This window comes from Moschus berezovskii, chromosome 12 (genome assembly GCF_049115385.1).
Source record: "Moschus berezovskii isolate FMDL1 chromosome 12, NW_MosBer_1.0, whole genome shotgun sequence".
Taxonomy (NCBI): Eukaryota; Metazoa; Chordata; class Mammalia; order Artiodactyla; family Moschidae; genus Moschus; species Moschus berezovskii.
Window position 1 is genome coordinate 7,905,065 of NC_142471.1, and position 18,422 is coordinate 7,923,486.

General features: G+C 40.5%; 1 protein-coding gene and 1 non-coding gene across 2 annotated transcripts; both read right to left on the bottom strand.

Annotated features, from left to right (window-relative positions):
• Positions 1 to 273: 273 nt before the first annotated feature.
• TOMM20 (translocase of outer mitochondrial membrane 20) lies at positions 274 to 16,604 on the bottom strand. The gene is made up of 5 exons (XM_055425784.2): positions 16,354 to 16,604; positions 7,501 to 7,547; positions 5,775 to 5,856; positions 2,186 to 2,328; positions 274 to 778 (listed from the first exon to the last, which is right to left on the bottom strand). Exons 1-5 carry the CDS (start codon positions 16,472 to 16,474, stop codon positions 734 to 736), a joined length of 438 nt encoding a protein of 145 aa, XP_055281759.1. The 5' UTR covers positions 16,475 to 16,604; the 3' UTR covers positions 274 to 733.
• On the bottom strand, positions 15,780 to 15,914 carry LOC129556044 (small nucleolar RNA SNORA14). Its single transcript, XR_008685884.1, has one exon. It is a non-coding gene; the product is annotated as a small nucleolar RNA SNORA14 (small nucleolar RNA).
• Positions 16,605 to 18,422: the final 1,818 nt, after the last annotated feature.

An 18,422-nucleotide genomic window follows, 5' to 3' on the forward strand; every position in this document is an offset into this window, starting at 1 on the left:
GAACCAAAGGAATTAGCTGAATTAGCAGACCCATTTCCTCAGTTTATATATGAGGCAAGTGGGCAGACATTAACTGGTAAAGCTTACTCAGCCAGATTAAGAATGTATAAACATCTAATTCCTGGTGCTATCTGCAACTACATGTATCTAAAATACAAGGAGATAAATATCCAGAACACATCAAACCCACTGATTTAAAGAAAACATTTCAAGGGAGGGGGTGAAGTTGTTATTATAGCATAGCAGCACATTACACATATTTAAGAGATTAAATGAAAGAAATAATCTCTTATTTTAATGTTCATTTTTGATCAACACAAGTTTCCAGCCAACTTTCTGATGCAGAGCAAAACAAGTATATTCTTCCGTTTTCTTCTACACTGTTTTCGGCCTATCTTCCAAAACTGAGCACTGGGTATTTTTAATGTAAGTAATGGGATGTTATATGTACATTCTAATTACACATTTTAGGAATAAACAAATGCATATTTCAGTAATTCATAGTGTATTTATAAAATGAAAAGCTCTCTATCAAAATACACTTTTCACTGGGAAAAATAAATAAAACAGACAAATGGATCTACACAAAGTAAAAATTAACTTTGGTAGACTTCACTGTGGAGGACAGTCCATAACAAGCTTATCTGCCCTTCCTCCCCCAGAGCCGGTCATCTTCTGAGTTAAGATTTTAAAAATACGCTTTAATTGAGATCATTATGTTGACATTTGTTTCTCATTCCACATCATCTTCAGCCAAGCTCTGAGCACTTACAATTCTCTGAAAGAGAAAATATTTATAAATTTATAAATACTTATAAATTTTTAAAAGTATAAGCATTTAATCAGGATTCTAAGTTCAACATAAAATGATTTTTTGATCTCTGAATCAAATCTCGCTCAAGTTTACCCATACTGAAATGTCAATATTTAACACTTCATACATCATTTTTATTTAAGAAAAAAAAACGGTGGGGGTGTCAGCCCCACCTCAAAATTCAAGTCAATAAAATAAAGGAAGCCTAACATTATATTGTGTTACGTTAGTCAATTTCTTAACTAAAATCAAAAAGAATTTAAGGTCTCTATTCACTCCCATATGAAATAAAAACAATGATCAGTGCTTCAGTGGCCATTCTATCCTCCAAACATTTCCCTATTGGCCTGTAAACGGTCAGTCACTATACAAAGAAGGAATACAGTATTCTGAAATATTAGTATTTTGAAAATATTTCCACGTAACATGGCACAAGTGAACTAAGCAAAAGAGGCCATTCTTACTGAGGAATTCAAGCTCCATCCTGACATCCATATTTCAAAAGACATCATCCTCAGGTCAATTTTCCAAAAGCACCATGCTATGCGGTCTTTCAAAAGGTGAGTAATGTTAGAAGATTCTGACAACAGACTGGGAACCGCATTCATTAGGACCAAAAAATAAAATAAAAAGGATCAACATCCAGCTTCTTGCTCTTTCAATTCTTTCCTTTAGATCTTTGGGACCTTTCTCTTCTCAGTCTTTTTCCAACCCTGATGAGTAAAAGCTCAGTTTAAAGAATTAACCAATCATTTTTATTAATTTTCAATTGTATCAACCATGAAAATTCATTTAATAGACATAATACTCCACAAAGTAGATTCACTGGGGCTCCTTGAGTATTTAAAATGAATGGGATGCATTTTAATCAACTTCTAAGTTATGCTTAACCTATTGGATCAGTGAGGATGTATCTGAACAGCTCCAAACTCAAAGCCCAATTCAGCATTAGCAGAGACACTGAGGCCTTCAGATAAGTGAGGTCTGAGGGAACCACAGGCCTTTAAGGATGTGATTTCTAGGCTATGCCATCTTGGCTCCTTTGTCCTCTGCCACTTACCTGAGAGGTCTCACAAAAGAGGCGGCAGAAAGCTAGGTTTAGAAAGCAGCTGGGAGTGATCTCAATTTGGGGATCTGAACACCAAGGCCTGAGATTTAGCACTAAAGAGACTTACTTCCAGTCATGCTCCTGGGCACGACACTATATTTTATGCCCTTTCGTTTGGATGTTTTTCTATTAGTCAAGCACTGACATCTCTAGTACTATTTTCATTATATGGAGGAGAGTCTCATGTCATCATGAGACTAGGCTCATTTTTAAATGCCAAACTCTCAGATTCTACTCACTTATGTAACAGTTCAAATCTTTACCTGACTAATTGTTGGGAGCTTAGTCAGAAGCATCTGGAACACTGGTGGTGGAAGAGTTTGTTGCAACACTTGCAGTAACTGCTGTGGCTGTCCACACACAGCAATTGCATTTGTCAGATGGTCCACACCCTTCTCATATTCACCTGCAAGATTCACATAAAAATACCGTGTAACTGGAAAAGCCTTTGTCCAAAATTCAACCCTACAGTCTTCATTGTATCTCCAAATGATAATGACCAAAAACATCCCGGAGGTAAAATCTAGAAAATATAGTACACTCGTATAACTAAGAAGCCACCAACAAGAATAAGTCAGATTATATGTATGAAGGGACTCCAGTAACACTTTCAAAGGGGGAGAAATTAAGGTACAGAATGTCTAAGTTTATTACTAGTTATATACTGAGTATTTCTTAAAGATTACTTAAAAAGTTGCTAACAATGAAACAACACTTTTTTATGAGAAGAGAGAACTGGAAGACTGGGGGACTGAGGTGGACAGGCCCAATGTCACTCTAAACCCCTCAAACTAAGTGAATATCACCACATGCAAGCAGACACCTAAAGGCCTTTAATCTCTTCTGAACCTAGTCATCAATAGCAGTTATCCTCTCTGCAGATCATAGCAAGCAATGCCTGAGAATCCTGTATATCCAGGATACACTTATACAATGACACAACCTCAACAGCGGTCAACCTGTCATCTTGAGCTTCCTTCACACGGAATGCTGCTACAACTTTCATAGAACTTTTGCTGACTGGATGGCCAGATCTCAAGTGTTACCTTGAGAAACAGCATAGAAAGCAACATATAATCCACTTAGGACATAGCAGAGCAAGATTAAACCAAGTGTCACAAGATGAAAGTCACCATGCGCTCCTCTGCTGGGCAGAATGCACTCCCTTTCCTCAATGCCTAGGCCTTCTCTCAGGAAATTCAAGGTGCAGCCTGAAGGAGACCCGAGAATGCTTCCCTGGCTTCTCTCATGCTCTCCTACACTTGTTACACAGCTTCACTGATTCTCTTAGTCACCTAGTGATCTTTCTAGGCTTGTTAAGCAATTTAATGTAGGGACTGGACCATTTGTAACTCTTTAGGTGAAAATGAACAAATTCTAATTATGTCAAAAAATTATATTTCTTAGGATTCTGGGCTGGTAAATATATCAAAGACTAGAAGGGTGGCACACCTCCAGAGAAGGCATGAAAGTTCTCCACCCCCTATCCCTGTGCATCTCCTGCAGCTGGTTACTCCTGAATAGTATTATTTATAATAAACCAGTAAACACAAAGTACGAATGGGACCAAATAAGGGACTGAACTGAACTGAGGAGGAACTGCCGGCTACATACATTTTTATTTAAACTGAAGAAAGCTTTAATTCTACAAAGAAGCATTAAAAATGGAAAATATAAGGCACAGGTCATCCACATAGGACTGGACCTCCATCAGGGCCACAAGGGCTCCACTGACTTGGAAATTAAGATGCCATAATGGCCACTGAATCCTCAGGCCACTGAATTTATAGGCAACAGGAGCTCACAGTATTGTCTGAGAATACTAATTCTGATTATTAAACAGAAATAAATAGAGCTGCTACCAGAGTGGTGTGTAGAACATAGGGGATCCTCGGCTGAGACACCTCCCAAAACTTCTAAACACACAGGAAACTGTTTATGAACAATCACAGCAATTTAGTGTAGAAATGAAACCATTTCCTCTCCCATACTGCAGCCTGGATCCTACTCGCTTATCCCGAGATACTGCTCAGTTATTATGGCTAAAGACACCTGTGCATGGGAGGCCGTGTCAAGCAGTGAGGCTCACTGCCAAAACTGCTTATGCTTTCTCATGGCTCACCTTTCCCTAATTCTAACCTCAGGCTGGTTCCGCGGATTCCACCAGAATAAAGACAGCTTGGCAGCTGAGTTACAAAATTCTCAGGGTGTGCTAGGCTGAAATGTGAAATGTAAACTTCAAATAAAGAACAAAAAACACTTCCCTATCCTTTCCTGACCCCCTCACTCCCCTCATGAGTTAACTGTTCTTGTCAACATAGATCTAACAGTTCAAGTCAAAGAGAAACGGCCGCAGTAAGTGATCTCCAAGATAATCAAGTAATTGGGAGAGCACTACAGTATCTTAAATTTGTTTACAGTATGTTTATTTTGGAGGCTAGAAGGAAAATTTGATAGCCAAATTTTCATACTCATCTTCATGAGTATGAACAAACACAACAGCATCTTCGCATAAACTGAAATATTACAATCTCTGTCCTCACAAACATATCACTGTACACGCTTCACTTTTCTTTTGATATTAAAGTAATGAAATCATAGTCTCTCAAATGATCTTTATGAGGACTTAAGTGCTTTACTCTGCCCAATGATTAAAAATCCACAAACGACCTGCATCATGTAGCTCAATAATGTCAAAATCTAATGTAAGACAACAGTGAGAATAAGAAAAACAAGTTAACACTTAATACCATTTCTACTAACAACAGCAACTATTTCAAAGCTACTTTTGTGATAAAAGCTATTTTGCCAATAAAAATATAAATACATTTAAGACACTCAATTATTGAATGAATTATGGTTCTCAAATTTGAAAAATGATCATTTTAATTTCATAATAGTAATTTTTTAGAAAGAATTCTTAATTCTATTGATGGAACACATTAAAAAAAAAAAGCACAAACCTAAAGCCTAAATTCTGGATCAGATTTAGGTCACTGTTTCTGAAAATCATATGCCATTAACTGTGTAACCCTGAACAGGTAAACTAACCTTCTCTGGGATGTACTCTATTAGTCATTCCTTCCTACAGGTACTGGGAAAGGTCTGAAGATCAGATGAAGAAGTTGAGGAAATTATATTCCCAGGTATTTCTCTCAGTTCAGTTCAGTCGCTCAGTCGTGTCCGACTCTCCGCGACCCCATGAATCACAGCACGCCGGGCCTCCCTGTCCATCACCAACTCCCGGAGTTCACTCAAACTCATGTCCATCGAGTCGGTGATGCCATCCAGCCATCTCATTCTCTGTCGTCCCCTTCTCCTCCCGCCCCCAACCTTTCCCAGCATCAGAGTCTTTTCCAGTGAGTCAACTCGTCGCATGAGGTGGCCAAGTTACTGTTTACGTATTACAACTGACTATATTCTTTTAAACTACTTTAAAAGCAACCTCATTTGTAAAGATTACTTATTTTCCTTGCATTATTAAATGCCTCATATTATTAAACGCCTAATTCTTGAAATATTTAGAATATCCCTTTAAAATTTTTTTTGTATTGGAGTACAGCTGACTAACAACAGTGAAGGGACTCAGCCACACAAACATATGTATTCATTCCCCCTCAAACTCCCCTCCCATCCAGGCTGCCACATAACATGAGTGGAGCTCCATGTAGCTACAGTAGGTTCTTGTCAGTTATCCATTTTTAACATAGCAGTGTGTATATGTCCAACCCAACTCCCTAATTATCCCCCGTCCCAGAAATTTTAATCTTTTTAAAAAATAGCCACAATGCACCAAAAAAAAGCCCCTTATCACCTATCTAGTTTCCTAGTCTTTCAATGACTATTAATTACCTTGAGCTAGTAATTCTTCACCAAGCTGTATTTCTTCCAGAAAGAATTTCTGAACGGCTTCAGCATCTTTAAGGTCAGGTAACTATTTGGAAATAGAATATTTAGTAACTGGCTTACTCCAGGGATATACACAATGCAAAAAAATTATGCCATTAAAAAAAAAGAGCTCATTATGAAATCTGACAAAAAGAAACTTACTCTTCAACAACACTCAAGGATAGGAGTTTAATATCTACTTTCAAATAAATGCAAGAAAAAATCCTTTTTGACAAAACTGGTGTTTGAACAGTTCTTAGAAAGCTGTGAATCAAACCTCAAATAAAAAGAGAGTACAGATATATCTTTACCAAATACGAACTTTAAAACTTACACTATTTTTTAATGGCCATTATCATAGATTTTTATATAACTATATTGAGAAATATATAACTGTATAATTATGATCTATTTGTTGGGCATTTGAGCTGCTTCTATTTTTTTTTTTTTTTTTGCTATTTCAAACAAGCAGCTTTATTTAACTTTGCCTTTCTGTGTTTTTGTTTTGTGGCCTGTTATATATTATCAAATCGAATGATTATAATATATAAAGTCACCAGTTTTATGCATTATCTTTGTAAAAAATGTAAACCAAGTATTAAAAAAGTCCCTTTTTATTTAAAAACCTAGACTACTAACAGAAGTTTCTGGCTCTTGAGTATTATCATATACACTCTTATTACAGGTGAGTAGTTATCAGACACCATGCTATGCTATGTACACCATATACTGTAAATACAACTATTACACAGACCAGGAAATCACAAAATTCACAAAGCCTCTTTACGACAATGGTCTGGAACCAAACCAGAAATATCTTTGATTTATATCTATAACATCCATCTTCTATATCCTTAGAAAGAAAAGACTACTGAAAACAGAATATATTACTTATTTCAGAAAGGTAGTTTGGACATAACAGGGAAACAAAGTGACTGCCTCCCAGTTTCATCTTGCTATTATCATATCCAGTCAGTTAGGTGTGTTAATTACTCAAATGTAACATTAATTGATCTAATTTTTTCACTGCTTCAACTTGCTTTAAAAAGAACTACTACTGATCCAGTAGGTCCAAGTACTGGATATCCAGATGATGGAACTAATTTCAATTAAAAAAAAAAAGCTATATGCCTAGTGATTAACATTTACCTATACATATGACATAACATTCTTTATAAAACAGATAAATAAATCTATGTAGTCATTAAAAATAACCATGAACACAGGATCTATGAAAATGAAAAAAATGAATAAGACTTACGCCTACATTTATATATTACAAGGTCAAAATTCGACAGGCAGTGGGATTGTGGATCAGTGGGTGTGAATAATCTTATGTAACTTTCAAAATGAGTAACGTGGTTCTTCTAAGGAGGTTTGGAGGAAAGAAAATTAAATTAGTAATAAATGTTTTGTTATTCTGGAGCAGCTAAGTGAAAAAGTTTGAACTTTTCAGTAAATGTCTTCAGAGCCTATCATCTTACCACCCTCAAATACCGTTCGCACAGTAAGTTGTCTGCTATGAGGCTGCCAAAGGGGAAATAAGGAAGGATTGAAAAATCTGCAGGGGAACACAGCTAGTAACTGTTCTTATAAAGAAATTCTATTTTAAAACATAAAATCAGTGTCTGATACCAGTTAGCTTTCTCAAAATATACATTTGAAGTAGACTATAAAAAAAGATTATTACCTTGGAAAGCCCAGCTCTCTCCTTGGCAAGCTTCTGTTTCTTTCTTCCTGCAAGAAAGGGAATATTTTCATTTTATTATTATTAAAATGGGAATCAAAAGAAGTCTTACTTGCTGTGGTACTCATTCTATTTGCAAAACATGACCAACTCAGGCTTTTCTTCTTGTGATTTGTCAGGGTCATAAAAATAGTTCAGGTCAGCTACTGGCAATGGGGCATTCCTGGACAGAAGCTTTGTCCTTCCCTCTGGGGTACCAGGATCAGCAGTTTGCAAAATGGAGATAATTAAGAGACTCAGCTGTTGGAACCATCATAAGTAGAGAAAGTGTCTCTCCCCCACCTCCAACCTACATAGGACAGGACACATGACCAAGAATCAAGCCTCTGTTGTTATGATGGAATTTTATTACTGAAATATAACTGACTCTTTCTTTACTAAATTTTTAAAACTATCTGGCATTATTAAATAAGAATTAAAAAACAGCATTTGAAAAAGCTTTCTTGAGAAAAAAAGCACAGTATTTATGCATTTGGCAAAAATAAGGGCGAAGAAAGGCAGCACTCAAATAATTACTGCCAGTTAAAGGGAAAAAACCCTCACCCTACAGTCTGTAGGTTGTTTTTGTTTTTGACATGAAATAGTACAAACTCAGGAGTAAGCGACATTGTTTAAATCAATTAGTCAACCTTTAAAATCAAATCAGTAGTAGGGCACTAACAATATTTTAAGTGGCTGTTTAACTGCATGGGCTTCCCTGGTAGCTCAGCAGGCAAAGAATCCACCTGCAATTCAGGAGACCCTGGTTCCATTCCTGGGTCAGGAAGATCCCCAGGAGAAAGGGATAGGCTACCCACTCCAGTATTCTTAGGCTTCCCTGGTGGCTCAGATGGTAAAGAATCCGCCTGCAATGCGGGAGACCTGGGTCCAATCCGTGGGTTGGGAAGAACCCCCAGAGAAGGGAATGGCTACCCACTCCAGTATTCTGGCCTGGAGAAGTCCATGGGCTGGAGAAGTCCATGGGGTAGCAAAGAGTAGGACACAACTGAGTGACTTTCACTTTAATGGTATACTCCATGAGAGAGGGTGCTGGCACAAGGAAGCTTGGGTTTCCTTTATACCCCAGATCTTCCACTGACTAGCAGTGTGACCTTGGGCAAGTTACGGTTAGCTTACTATGACTTTCTCCTTATGTAAACCTGGTTAAGAACAATACCTGCTTCACAGAGTTGATATGAGGATTTAAATGACCTACTGTATTTTCAGTGCCTGGTTGGCACTATTGAGATATAAGCACTCAGGACTGAGCTCAACAGCAACCAACTCCTCAGCGAAGGAGTTGCACTATACTAAGCAGTTAAGTTAGTTTCATTAACCAGTAAAAATTACCAAAGGCACCATATGGCTAAGAAAGGTAAAGCTCTAATACTTATTACCGGGTCAGCAAATAAATATCAACTCTCAAAAGATCAGACATGCTTTATTACTGTGAGAAACAGAAGTCATAAAACAAGCAAATGTCCTCTCAAAACGTTAAAGCATTCTATAAATCCAATTTTCAATGCATGAGTAGAGAGGCGGTGACCTAAGTGCACACAAATGGTTAATTTACTCTGGTCAGGGAACCTTTTCGACTTGCCATTTTAAACTAGGTTTACCACCAGCATCTCTAGCCAATTCTAGCCCCCAGATTACGTAAAGTGCTACAACTCTAAGGCCTTAGTACTTTCAAAAATATATATATATAGGTTAAAGCTGATCTTACTATTAATTTTGCCTATTATACCCAACTACCTTTCTCAGGTGTTCATCGTTAGGCAACTGTGGGGAAACAGAATATATAACCTCAATTAAGGTTCAGTTCTCTTTGGGCAGAATGACACCAGACTATATTAACTAGTTACTAAACGATCGTGGTACACACAGGCTGGGAAGAGTACTAAGACTGGACATGGAACGTTAAGGATAAGCACTTGTTTAAGATTAGAGAGACACACTCTTCCACATGTTACTAAGTAGCTTATTTATTCTCACAGCAACAGGAGGACAGGTGCTAGTATCATCACCATGTTATCACAGAGATCATTTACCAAGATCGCAACTAATGGGTGATGGAGTGGCAATCCAAACACTCAGGCAGCAGAATTTCACTCAAACATTACTCCACACTGCAGGGAAGTGAAGATATGCCCATCAATATAAAAGGCATTTCAGAAATAAACACAGCAAGTTTGTGGAATAAACAGAGGTATACAATTTGCTACGTCAGAATTTACAGAAAGCGACAAAAGTGATAATAGTAGAAAGAAGCCTGATTTCCAAACATATATATATATGGTTTTTTAATGGAGTGGAGAAGAACGTATGATTGTTGCTGAATGTTGGTAGTTACCAAATTTTAAGCTTGCTTAGCTGCTTTATATTTACAGCAATAAGATTAAAATTCTGACTTTACTTTTGTAAGACAATTAATAACTTATTTATCAAATAGTCTGACAAATGGGCAGATAACAGACTGAAAAATCAAGGAGCTACTACTTATTCAATCAGCAGACTGACATAATATTTGCTAGAAATCAGTACAAAATGTCTCTGCGTAAAACTAACAAGTTAAAACAGACTAAAAAAATACACATAAAATACAAAAAGTCCCGAATCTAAAGCATAAATGAGATTACTTAATATATTTTAAAATACATCATTTCATACAGTGCTGTAAAATGAAAAATATCTGTAGTTGGTACTGTGTTAATTTTCATTTATTAATGATCATTTAGAAAAAAATTTTGCTGTAGGAGTTTCTGGTAATCTCACATTAATGGAAGGGAAGAAAAAAACTGAATAAATTAATCTTGATTTAACTTCAAGCCTATTTTAAACAGCCTAATTCTCTTTTTCTAAAAACAAAACCAAAAAACCTTCAGAAACACTGATTTGAAAAACTCTGCCCTTTTATTACAGATGTCAGTCAATTCGGTGGCTCAGTCCAACTCTTTGAGATCCCAGGAACTGCAGTACACCAGGCTTCCCTCTCCATCATCAACTCCCAAAGCTTGCTCAAACTCATGTCCATCCAGCTGGTGATGCCATCTAACCATTTTATCCTCCCCTTTTCCTTTCTTCAATATTTCCCAGCATCAGGTTCTTTTCCAACGAGTCAGTTCTTTGCATCAGGTGGCCAAAGTATTGGAGCTGGAGCTTCAGCATCAGTCCTTCCAATGAAGGTAGGGTGTGTGAGCCCCACCACAGAGCCACTGAGCAGACAACACACTAACTGGAGAACAATTATACCAAAGAAGCTCTTGCACTGTTGTGAAAGTTCTAGGGTCCACAACAGATTTCCCAATGTGGGGATCCTGCAAAGGAACTGAGAACGCCCAGGGAATTTGACTCTGGAGGCCAGTGGGATTTGACTACAGAACTTCCACACCACTGGGGAAACAGACTCTTGGAAGGCACAAACAAAACCTTGTGCTCACCAGGACCCAGGAGAAAGGAGCAGTAACCCCACAAGAGACAGAGCCAGACTTGCCCATGAGTGTTCGAAGAACTTATCCCTATCATAGGTCAAATTACCTGGAGGGAACACAGCCCCGCCCATCAACAGAAAATTGGATTAAAGACTTACTGAACAAGACCCAGATTCCCCCCAGTTTATCCTTATCTAGAGGGTAGACAAAATGGAAACCACAATACAGAAAACCTACCAAACTGATCTTGCAACAAACTATGGATCACAGCCTTATCCAACTCAATGAAACTACGAGCCATAGGGCCACAGTAAAGAGTTTTGCAGCGGCCGCGCTTTCTTGGAGCAACTGTGAAGAGATATCCCATGCCCAAGGTAAGAGAAACCCAAACAAGATGGTAGGTATTGCAAGGGGACATGAGAGGGCGGACACACTGAAATCATAATCACAGGAAGCTAGTCAATCTGATCACATGGACCACAGCCGAATGTGGTCCACTGGAGAAGGGAATGGCAAACCACTTCAGTATATGAGAATCCCATGAACAGTAGTATCAAAGGGCAAAATGATAGGATACTGAATGAGGAATTCCCCAGGTCGGTAGGTGCCCAGTATGCTACTGGAGATCAGTGGAGAAATAACTCTAGAAGGAATGAAGGGATGGAGCAAAAGCAATACCCAGTGTGGATGTGACTGGTAACAGAAGCAAGGTCCAGTGTTGTAAAGAACAATATTGCATAGGAACCTGGAATGTTAGGTCCATGAATCAAGGCAAATTGGAAGTGGTCAAACAGGAGATGGCAAGAGTGAACATAGACATTCTAGGAATCAGTGAATTAAAATGGACTGGAATGGGTGAATTTAACTCAGATGACCATTATATCTACCACTGTGGGCAGGAATCCCTTAGAAGAAATGGAGTAGCCATCATGGTCAACAAAAGAGTCTGAAATGCAGTACTTGGATGCAATCTTAAAAATGACAGAATGATTTCTGTTCGTTTCCAAGGCAAACCATTCAATATTACAGTAATCCAGGCCTATGCCCCAACCAGTAATGCTGAAGAAGCCGAAGTTGAACGGTTCTATGAAGACCTACAAGACCTTTTAGAACTAACACACAAAAAAGATGTCCTTTTCATTACAGGGGACTGGAATGCAAAAGTAGGAAGTCAAGAAACACCTGGAGTAACAGGCAAATTTGGCCTTGGAGCACGGAATGAAGCAGGGCAAAGGCTAATAGAGTTTTGCCAAGAGAACGCACTGGTCATAGCAAACACCCTCTTGCAACAACACAAGAGAAGACTCTACACAGGGACATCACCAGATGGTCAACACCGAAATCACACTGATTATATTCTTTGCAGCCAAAATGGAGAAGCTCTATACAGTTAGCAAAAACAAGACCAGGAGCTGACTGTGGCTCAGATCATGAACTCCTTATTGCCAAATTCAGACTGAAATTGACGAAAGTAGGGAAAACCACTAGACCATTCAGATATGACCTAAATCAAATCCCTTATCATTATACAGTGGAAGTGAGAAATCAATTTAAGGGACTAGATCTGATAGAGTGCCTGATGAACTCTGGACAGAGGTTGTACAGGAGACAGGGACCAAGACCATCCCCATGGAAAAGAAATGCAAAAAAGCAAAATGGCTGTCTGAGGAGGCCTTACAAATAGCTGTGAAAAGAAGAGAAGCGAAAAGCAAAGAAGAAAAGGAAAGATATAAGCATCAAAATGCAGAGTTCCAAAGAATAACAAGGAGAGATAAGAAAGCCTTTCTCAGTGATCAATGCAAGGAAATAGAGGAAAACAACAGAATAGGAAAAACAAGAGATCTCTTCAAGAAAATTAGAGATTCCAAGGGAACATTTCATGCAAAGACGGGCTCCATAAAGGACAGAAATGGTATGGACCTAACAGAAGCAGAAGATATTAAGAAGAGGTGGCAAGAATACACAGAAGACCTGTACAAAAAAGATCTTCACAACCAAGACAGTCATGATAACGTGATCACTGACCTAGAGCCAGACATCTTGGAATGTGAAGTCAAGTGGGCCTTAGAAAGCATCACTACGAACAAAGCTAGTGGAGGTGATGGAATTCCAGTTGAGCTATTTCAAATCTTGAAAGATGATGCTGTGAAAGTGCTGCACTCAATATGCCAGCAAATTTGGAAAACTCAGCAGTAGCCACAGGACTGGAAAAGGTCAGTCTTCATTCCAATCCCAAAGAAGGCAATGCCAAAGAATGCTCAAACTACCGCACAATAGCACTCATCTCACACGCTAGTAAAGTCATGCTCAAAATTCTCCAAGCCAGGCTTCAGCAATATATGAACCATGAACTTCCAGATGTTCAAGCAGGTTTTAGAAAAGGCAGAGGCACCAGAGATCAAATTGCCAACATCCGCTGGATCATGGAGAAAGCAAGAGAGTTCCAGAAAAACATCTATTTCTGCTTCATTGACTATGCTGAAGCCTTTGACTGTGTGGATCACAATAAACTGTGGAAAATTCTGAAAGAGACGGGAAAACCAGACCACCTGACCTGCCTCTTGAGAAACCTGTATGCAGGTCAGGAAGCAACAGTCAGAACTGTACATGGAACAACAGATTGGTTCCAAATAGGAAAAGGAGTATATCAAGGCTGTATATCATCACCTTGCTTATTTAACTTCTATGCAGAGTACATCATGAGGAATGCTGGGCTGGAAGAAGCACAAGCTGGAATCAAGATTGCTGGGAGAAATATCAATAACCTCAGATATGCAGATGATACTCCCCTTATGGCAGAAAGTGAAGAGGAACTCAAAAGCCTCTTGATGAAAGTGAAAGAGGAGAGTGAAAAGGTTGGCTTGAAGCTCAACATTCAGAAAACAAAGATCATGGCATCTGGTCCCATCACTTCATGGGAAATAGATGGAAAAACAGTGGAAACAGTGTCAGACTTTATTTTTTGGGGCTCCAAAATCACTGCGGATGCTGATTGCAGCCATGAAATTAAAAGATGCTTACTCCTTGGAAGGAAAGTTATGATCAGCCCTGATAGTATATTAAAAAGCAGAGACATTCCTTTGCCAACCAAGGTCTGTCTATTCAAGGCTATGGTTTTTCCCGTGGTCATGTATGGATGTGAGAGTTGGACTGTGAAGAAAGCTGATCGCCGAAGAATTGATACTTTTGAAATGTGGTGTTGGAGAAGACTCTTGAGAGTCCCTTGGACTGCAAGGATATCCAACCAATCCATTCTGGAGGAGATCAATCCCGGGTGTTCACTGGAAGGACTGATGCTAAAGCTGAAACTCCAATACTTCAGCCACCTCATGCAACAAGTTGACTCACTGGAAAAGACTGATGCTGGGAAAGGTTGGGGGCGGGAGGAGAAGGGGATGACAGAGAATGAGATGGCTGGATGGCATCACCGACTCTGTGGACATGAGTTTGAGTGAACTCCAGGAGTTGGTGATGGACAGGGAGGCCTGGTGTGCTGTGATTCATGGGGTCGCGGAGAGTCGGACACGACTGAGCGACTGAACTGAACTGAAAGAATTTTGACAAAATGTGGTCCACTGGAGAAGGAAATGGCAAACCAGTATTCTTGCCTTGAGAACCCCATGAACAGTATTACAGATATAAATATTCTATTAGAAATTAAGCTATGAAAATGAAAAATTAACTAGATTAACTAAACTGAAATCAATTACACCCCACAAATACAAAACACCTTCAAGTTCTTAAAATCAGTCAACCATACAGACTTTAAAGACTTCAAAATTACTCTGAGCAAGTTTTATTTGCTAAAGAAAATATAAAGTAACAATCATGTTCATAAACAATCTTAGCATTCATTAATTACCATGTGTCAGGTACTGTACTAAATTCTACATTATAATGTTTTACAAAAATAGAAAACTAAAGCTTGAAATTTGTTGCCCAAGGTCATCCAGCTACTAATTCAAGCCTGACAAGTCATTAGGCTGCTACTGAAACGAGAAAGAAATTTATGGAAGACAAAAAAATAACTGTGAAAATAACATTTCTCAATTTGTTCAAAATGACAGCTTTTATTATTTCTTCAATCAAAAATTAGTTTTCTTAAGGTTTTCAACAATAGGATTGCAGCGATTCCAAAGGAAGGGTTAATTCATTCTTTACAGAGATCTACTTCCACACCACCACTGCCCAACTATTTCTTGGAAGCCACAGGAAAATGATAAAAATCCCAATAATTACATTTACAGCAGGAATTTATAGGATCTTCTCCATGTCAAGAATGGTGGTGAGCACATCAAACATTTTAATCTTCACAAAACCAACAAGAGGAAACACCTGATTTTGCAAGCTAAGAAAATTAAGACTCAGAAAACCCAAGATTATACTGCTAATCTGTGACTAACCTGGATCAGGAAACTCAATGTCTGAATCCACAGCAGCATTATTTCCATTAGTCTACCTAATCATAAATTTAAAAAAATTATATCTCTTTCTTCCTGAGACACAAGGAAGCCAGAATCAGATATCATATTGCAGAGCGGCAGTTTCCAGTAAGGTAGTCCTAGCCACGTGTGACCCAAGTACACGTGAAACGCTAATCACTTCTTTGCATTTTTCTGGGCTTTAGTAATTTACCTATACATTCTAGTTTCAGAAACTATTATTCTGTCTGAGCAACCTAGGTAGATTACAAAATTATTTCTTAAAGCAACAAATTCGCTCTGCCGTTGCTGCGAACGAGCATACCTCCGAAATTCAAAGATCACGAAAGGTTTTGGCGACACGATTTCCTTCTTGTAAATCTCTTTTTAAAAATGTCGCAGGTATGAAATAAGACTGAGCGACAGGAAACGTGCAGCCTTTTGGACGCCCCTGCGATTTCTATAGCATTCACTCATATCTTGGAAGCCTTTACAGTGGAGCTACCAAGAGGGTTTAAGAATGCATGCAACCTTATCGTTTGAGAATGATAGTGAGCTGGATTTGCAGGTTCAGTCTAAGCACAAATTCGTAAAATACAAAAAACAAAAACAAAAAACCCCACAAAAAACCCGACTTTCGAGTTCGGAAGAGGTAAAAAAAGATAACAGCAAAAAAGAGCCACAACCCCCTAAATTATAATACAAACCAATCTGCACTTACACGGTACATGTTTAGGGAAAACAAAATGGGAAAAATCGTTCCTCCAAAATGGAGGGACGCGATCGCTGGCAAACGGGCCGGGAGCAACCCTGGGAGCGGCACCATCCCTTCTCTGGCGGTGCGCTCAAGGCCAGGCAGCACCACGCGGCCGCCCAGCACGCGGCGGGCCGGCCGGCGGGAAGCAGGGGACGCGGCGCCGCGGGGGGCGGGGGAGGCAGGCCCAGGGAGCCGGAGACGCACTCACGTTCTCGCAGCCGGTTCTTGAAGTTGGGGTCGCTCCGTCTCTTGCGGTCGAAGTAAATGCAGTAACCGATGAAAAGGGCCCCGCACACGCCGGCGGCGATGGCGCTGTTCCGGCCCACCATCTTCTCTCCACCGAGGAGCCGGGTCGGCTGCGGCGGGGCCCGCAAAAGAGCCGTTGACGGTGACGCCTCGGAGCCCAGTGCGCGGCGCAACCCCGCCGCCCGCCGCGAGGGACGAGGAAAGGCGGAGCATGCGTCACTTCCGGCCCCCGTCGCCGAGGCCCCGGGGGTGTCCGCGGCAGCGCCTGACCCGAGGCCCCCGGGGGTGTCCGCGGCAGCGCCTGAGCCGAGGCCCCCGCGCCGCCTCTGCGCCGGCACAGGCGCTTCAGCTCCCCTGTTCGCGGCCTAGTCGAGAGTTTGCGCGAGGTAGCGCACGCCCTTTTAGCTTGACGTGAAGAGGGCGGCACGCGGCCGTCGTGCGCACACTCCAAAGTGTGTGTAGCTGACTCCCTTGCTTGTGTCAAAGATGGAAGGTCACTGAGCACAAGTGCTTCATCTGTTTATGTTACACAGGCACCTTGTGACTCTTACTGGAATTCACTGTCATTGGGTTTTCAAGCTCAGCCACAATCCGTTTTGCAGCAAGGACCATAAGCTAGTGATTCGATTTCAAAAATTGTTACGGTATAGTCTCAGGAGGGGAAGAAAAGTAACTGGAGCGATTCCTGGAAAAGGATAACGGGTGAGAGACACAATGGAACAAAATAGGAAACGCTGAGTTGTCAGGTTGTCATGCCCACTGAAGACATTATGTATGCACTTTAAATTTGAAAAGACATAGACGGGATCCTCTGAAACCTTTGGCGTGATCAGTTCAGTTCATCGCTCAGTCGTGTCCGACTCTTCGCGACCCCATGAATCACAGCAGCCAGGCCTCCCTGTCCATCACCAACTCCCGGAGTTCACTCAAACTCAGGTCCATCGAGTCGGTGATGCCATCCAGCCATCTCATTCTCTGTCGTCCCCTTCTTCTCCCGCCCCTAATCCTTCCCAGCATCAGAGTCTTTTCCAGTGAGTCAACTCTTTGCATGAGGTGGCCAGAGTATTGGAGTTTCAGCTTTAGCATCAGTCCTTCCAATGAACACCCAGGATTGATCTCCTTTAGAATGGACTGGTTGGATCTCCTTGCAGTCCAAGGGACTCTCAAGAGTCTTCTCCAGCACCGCAGTTCAAAAGCATCAATTCTTCGGCGATCAGCTTTCTTCACAGTCCAACTCTCACATCCATACATGACCACGTCTTGACTAGACGGACCTTGGTTGGCAAAGGAATATCTCTGCTTTTTAATATGCTATCTAGTTTGGTCATAACTTTCCTTCCAAGGAGTAAACGTCACTTAATTTCATGGCTGCAATCAGCATCCACAGTGATTTTGGAGCCCCAAAAAATAAAAGTCTGACGCTGTTTCCACTGTTTCCCCATCTATTTCCCATGAAGTGATGGAGTGATAGGAATGCTTATTATAGACTGTAGTGTCCTGACAGTTTATGCTAAAGAGATGGTTCATGATGGGGCTTCCCAGCTAGACCTGAAAGACCAGGGTTGTGATTAGGGAGTTGGGACTTTGATCTGGGTCGTATCAGCACTATTTCTGGGGGAAAGAGGGGAAGGAGGCTAGAGAACAACTTCATGGAGTTCAACTTCATGACCTACATGAGTGAGTGAGTGAAGTCGCTCAGTTGTGTCTGATTCTTTGCGACACCATGGACTGTAGCCTACCAGGCTCCCCCGTCCATGGAGTTCTCCAGGCAGTAATACTGGAATGGGTTGCCATTTCCTTCTCCAGGGAAATCTTCCCAACCCAGGGATCGAACCCGGGTCTCCCGTATTGCAGGCAGACGCTTAACCCTCTGAGCCACCAGGGAAGCCCTACATAAGGAAGCCCTACATAGAGAAGCCCAAATGAAGTCTCTGGAGGCTGGAAGCATGTGCACTTCCGAGGTTGGCAGTACTCTACTTAGGAATCAACGTGCCATGTGCACGGAGGCTGAGGTGTTCTGTCTTCTGGGAG

Coding starts and splice junctions, on each gene's coding strand:
- TOMM20 (XM_055425784.2), bottom strand. CDS start 16,474: ATGGTGGGCCGGAACAGCGCCATCGCCGCCGGCGTGTGCGGGGCCCTT. Junction 2,329..5,774: donor TGAAGAATTACTAGCTCAAG/GTAATTAATAGT, acceptor TGAATCTTGCAG/GTGAATATGAGAAGGGTGTG. Junction 779..2,185: donor AGCTCCCAACAATTAGTCAG/GTAAAGATTTGA, acceptor TTTCTCTTTCAG/AGAATTGTAAGTGCTCAGAG.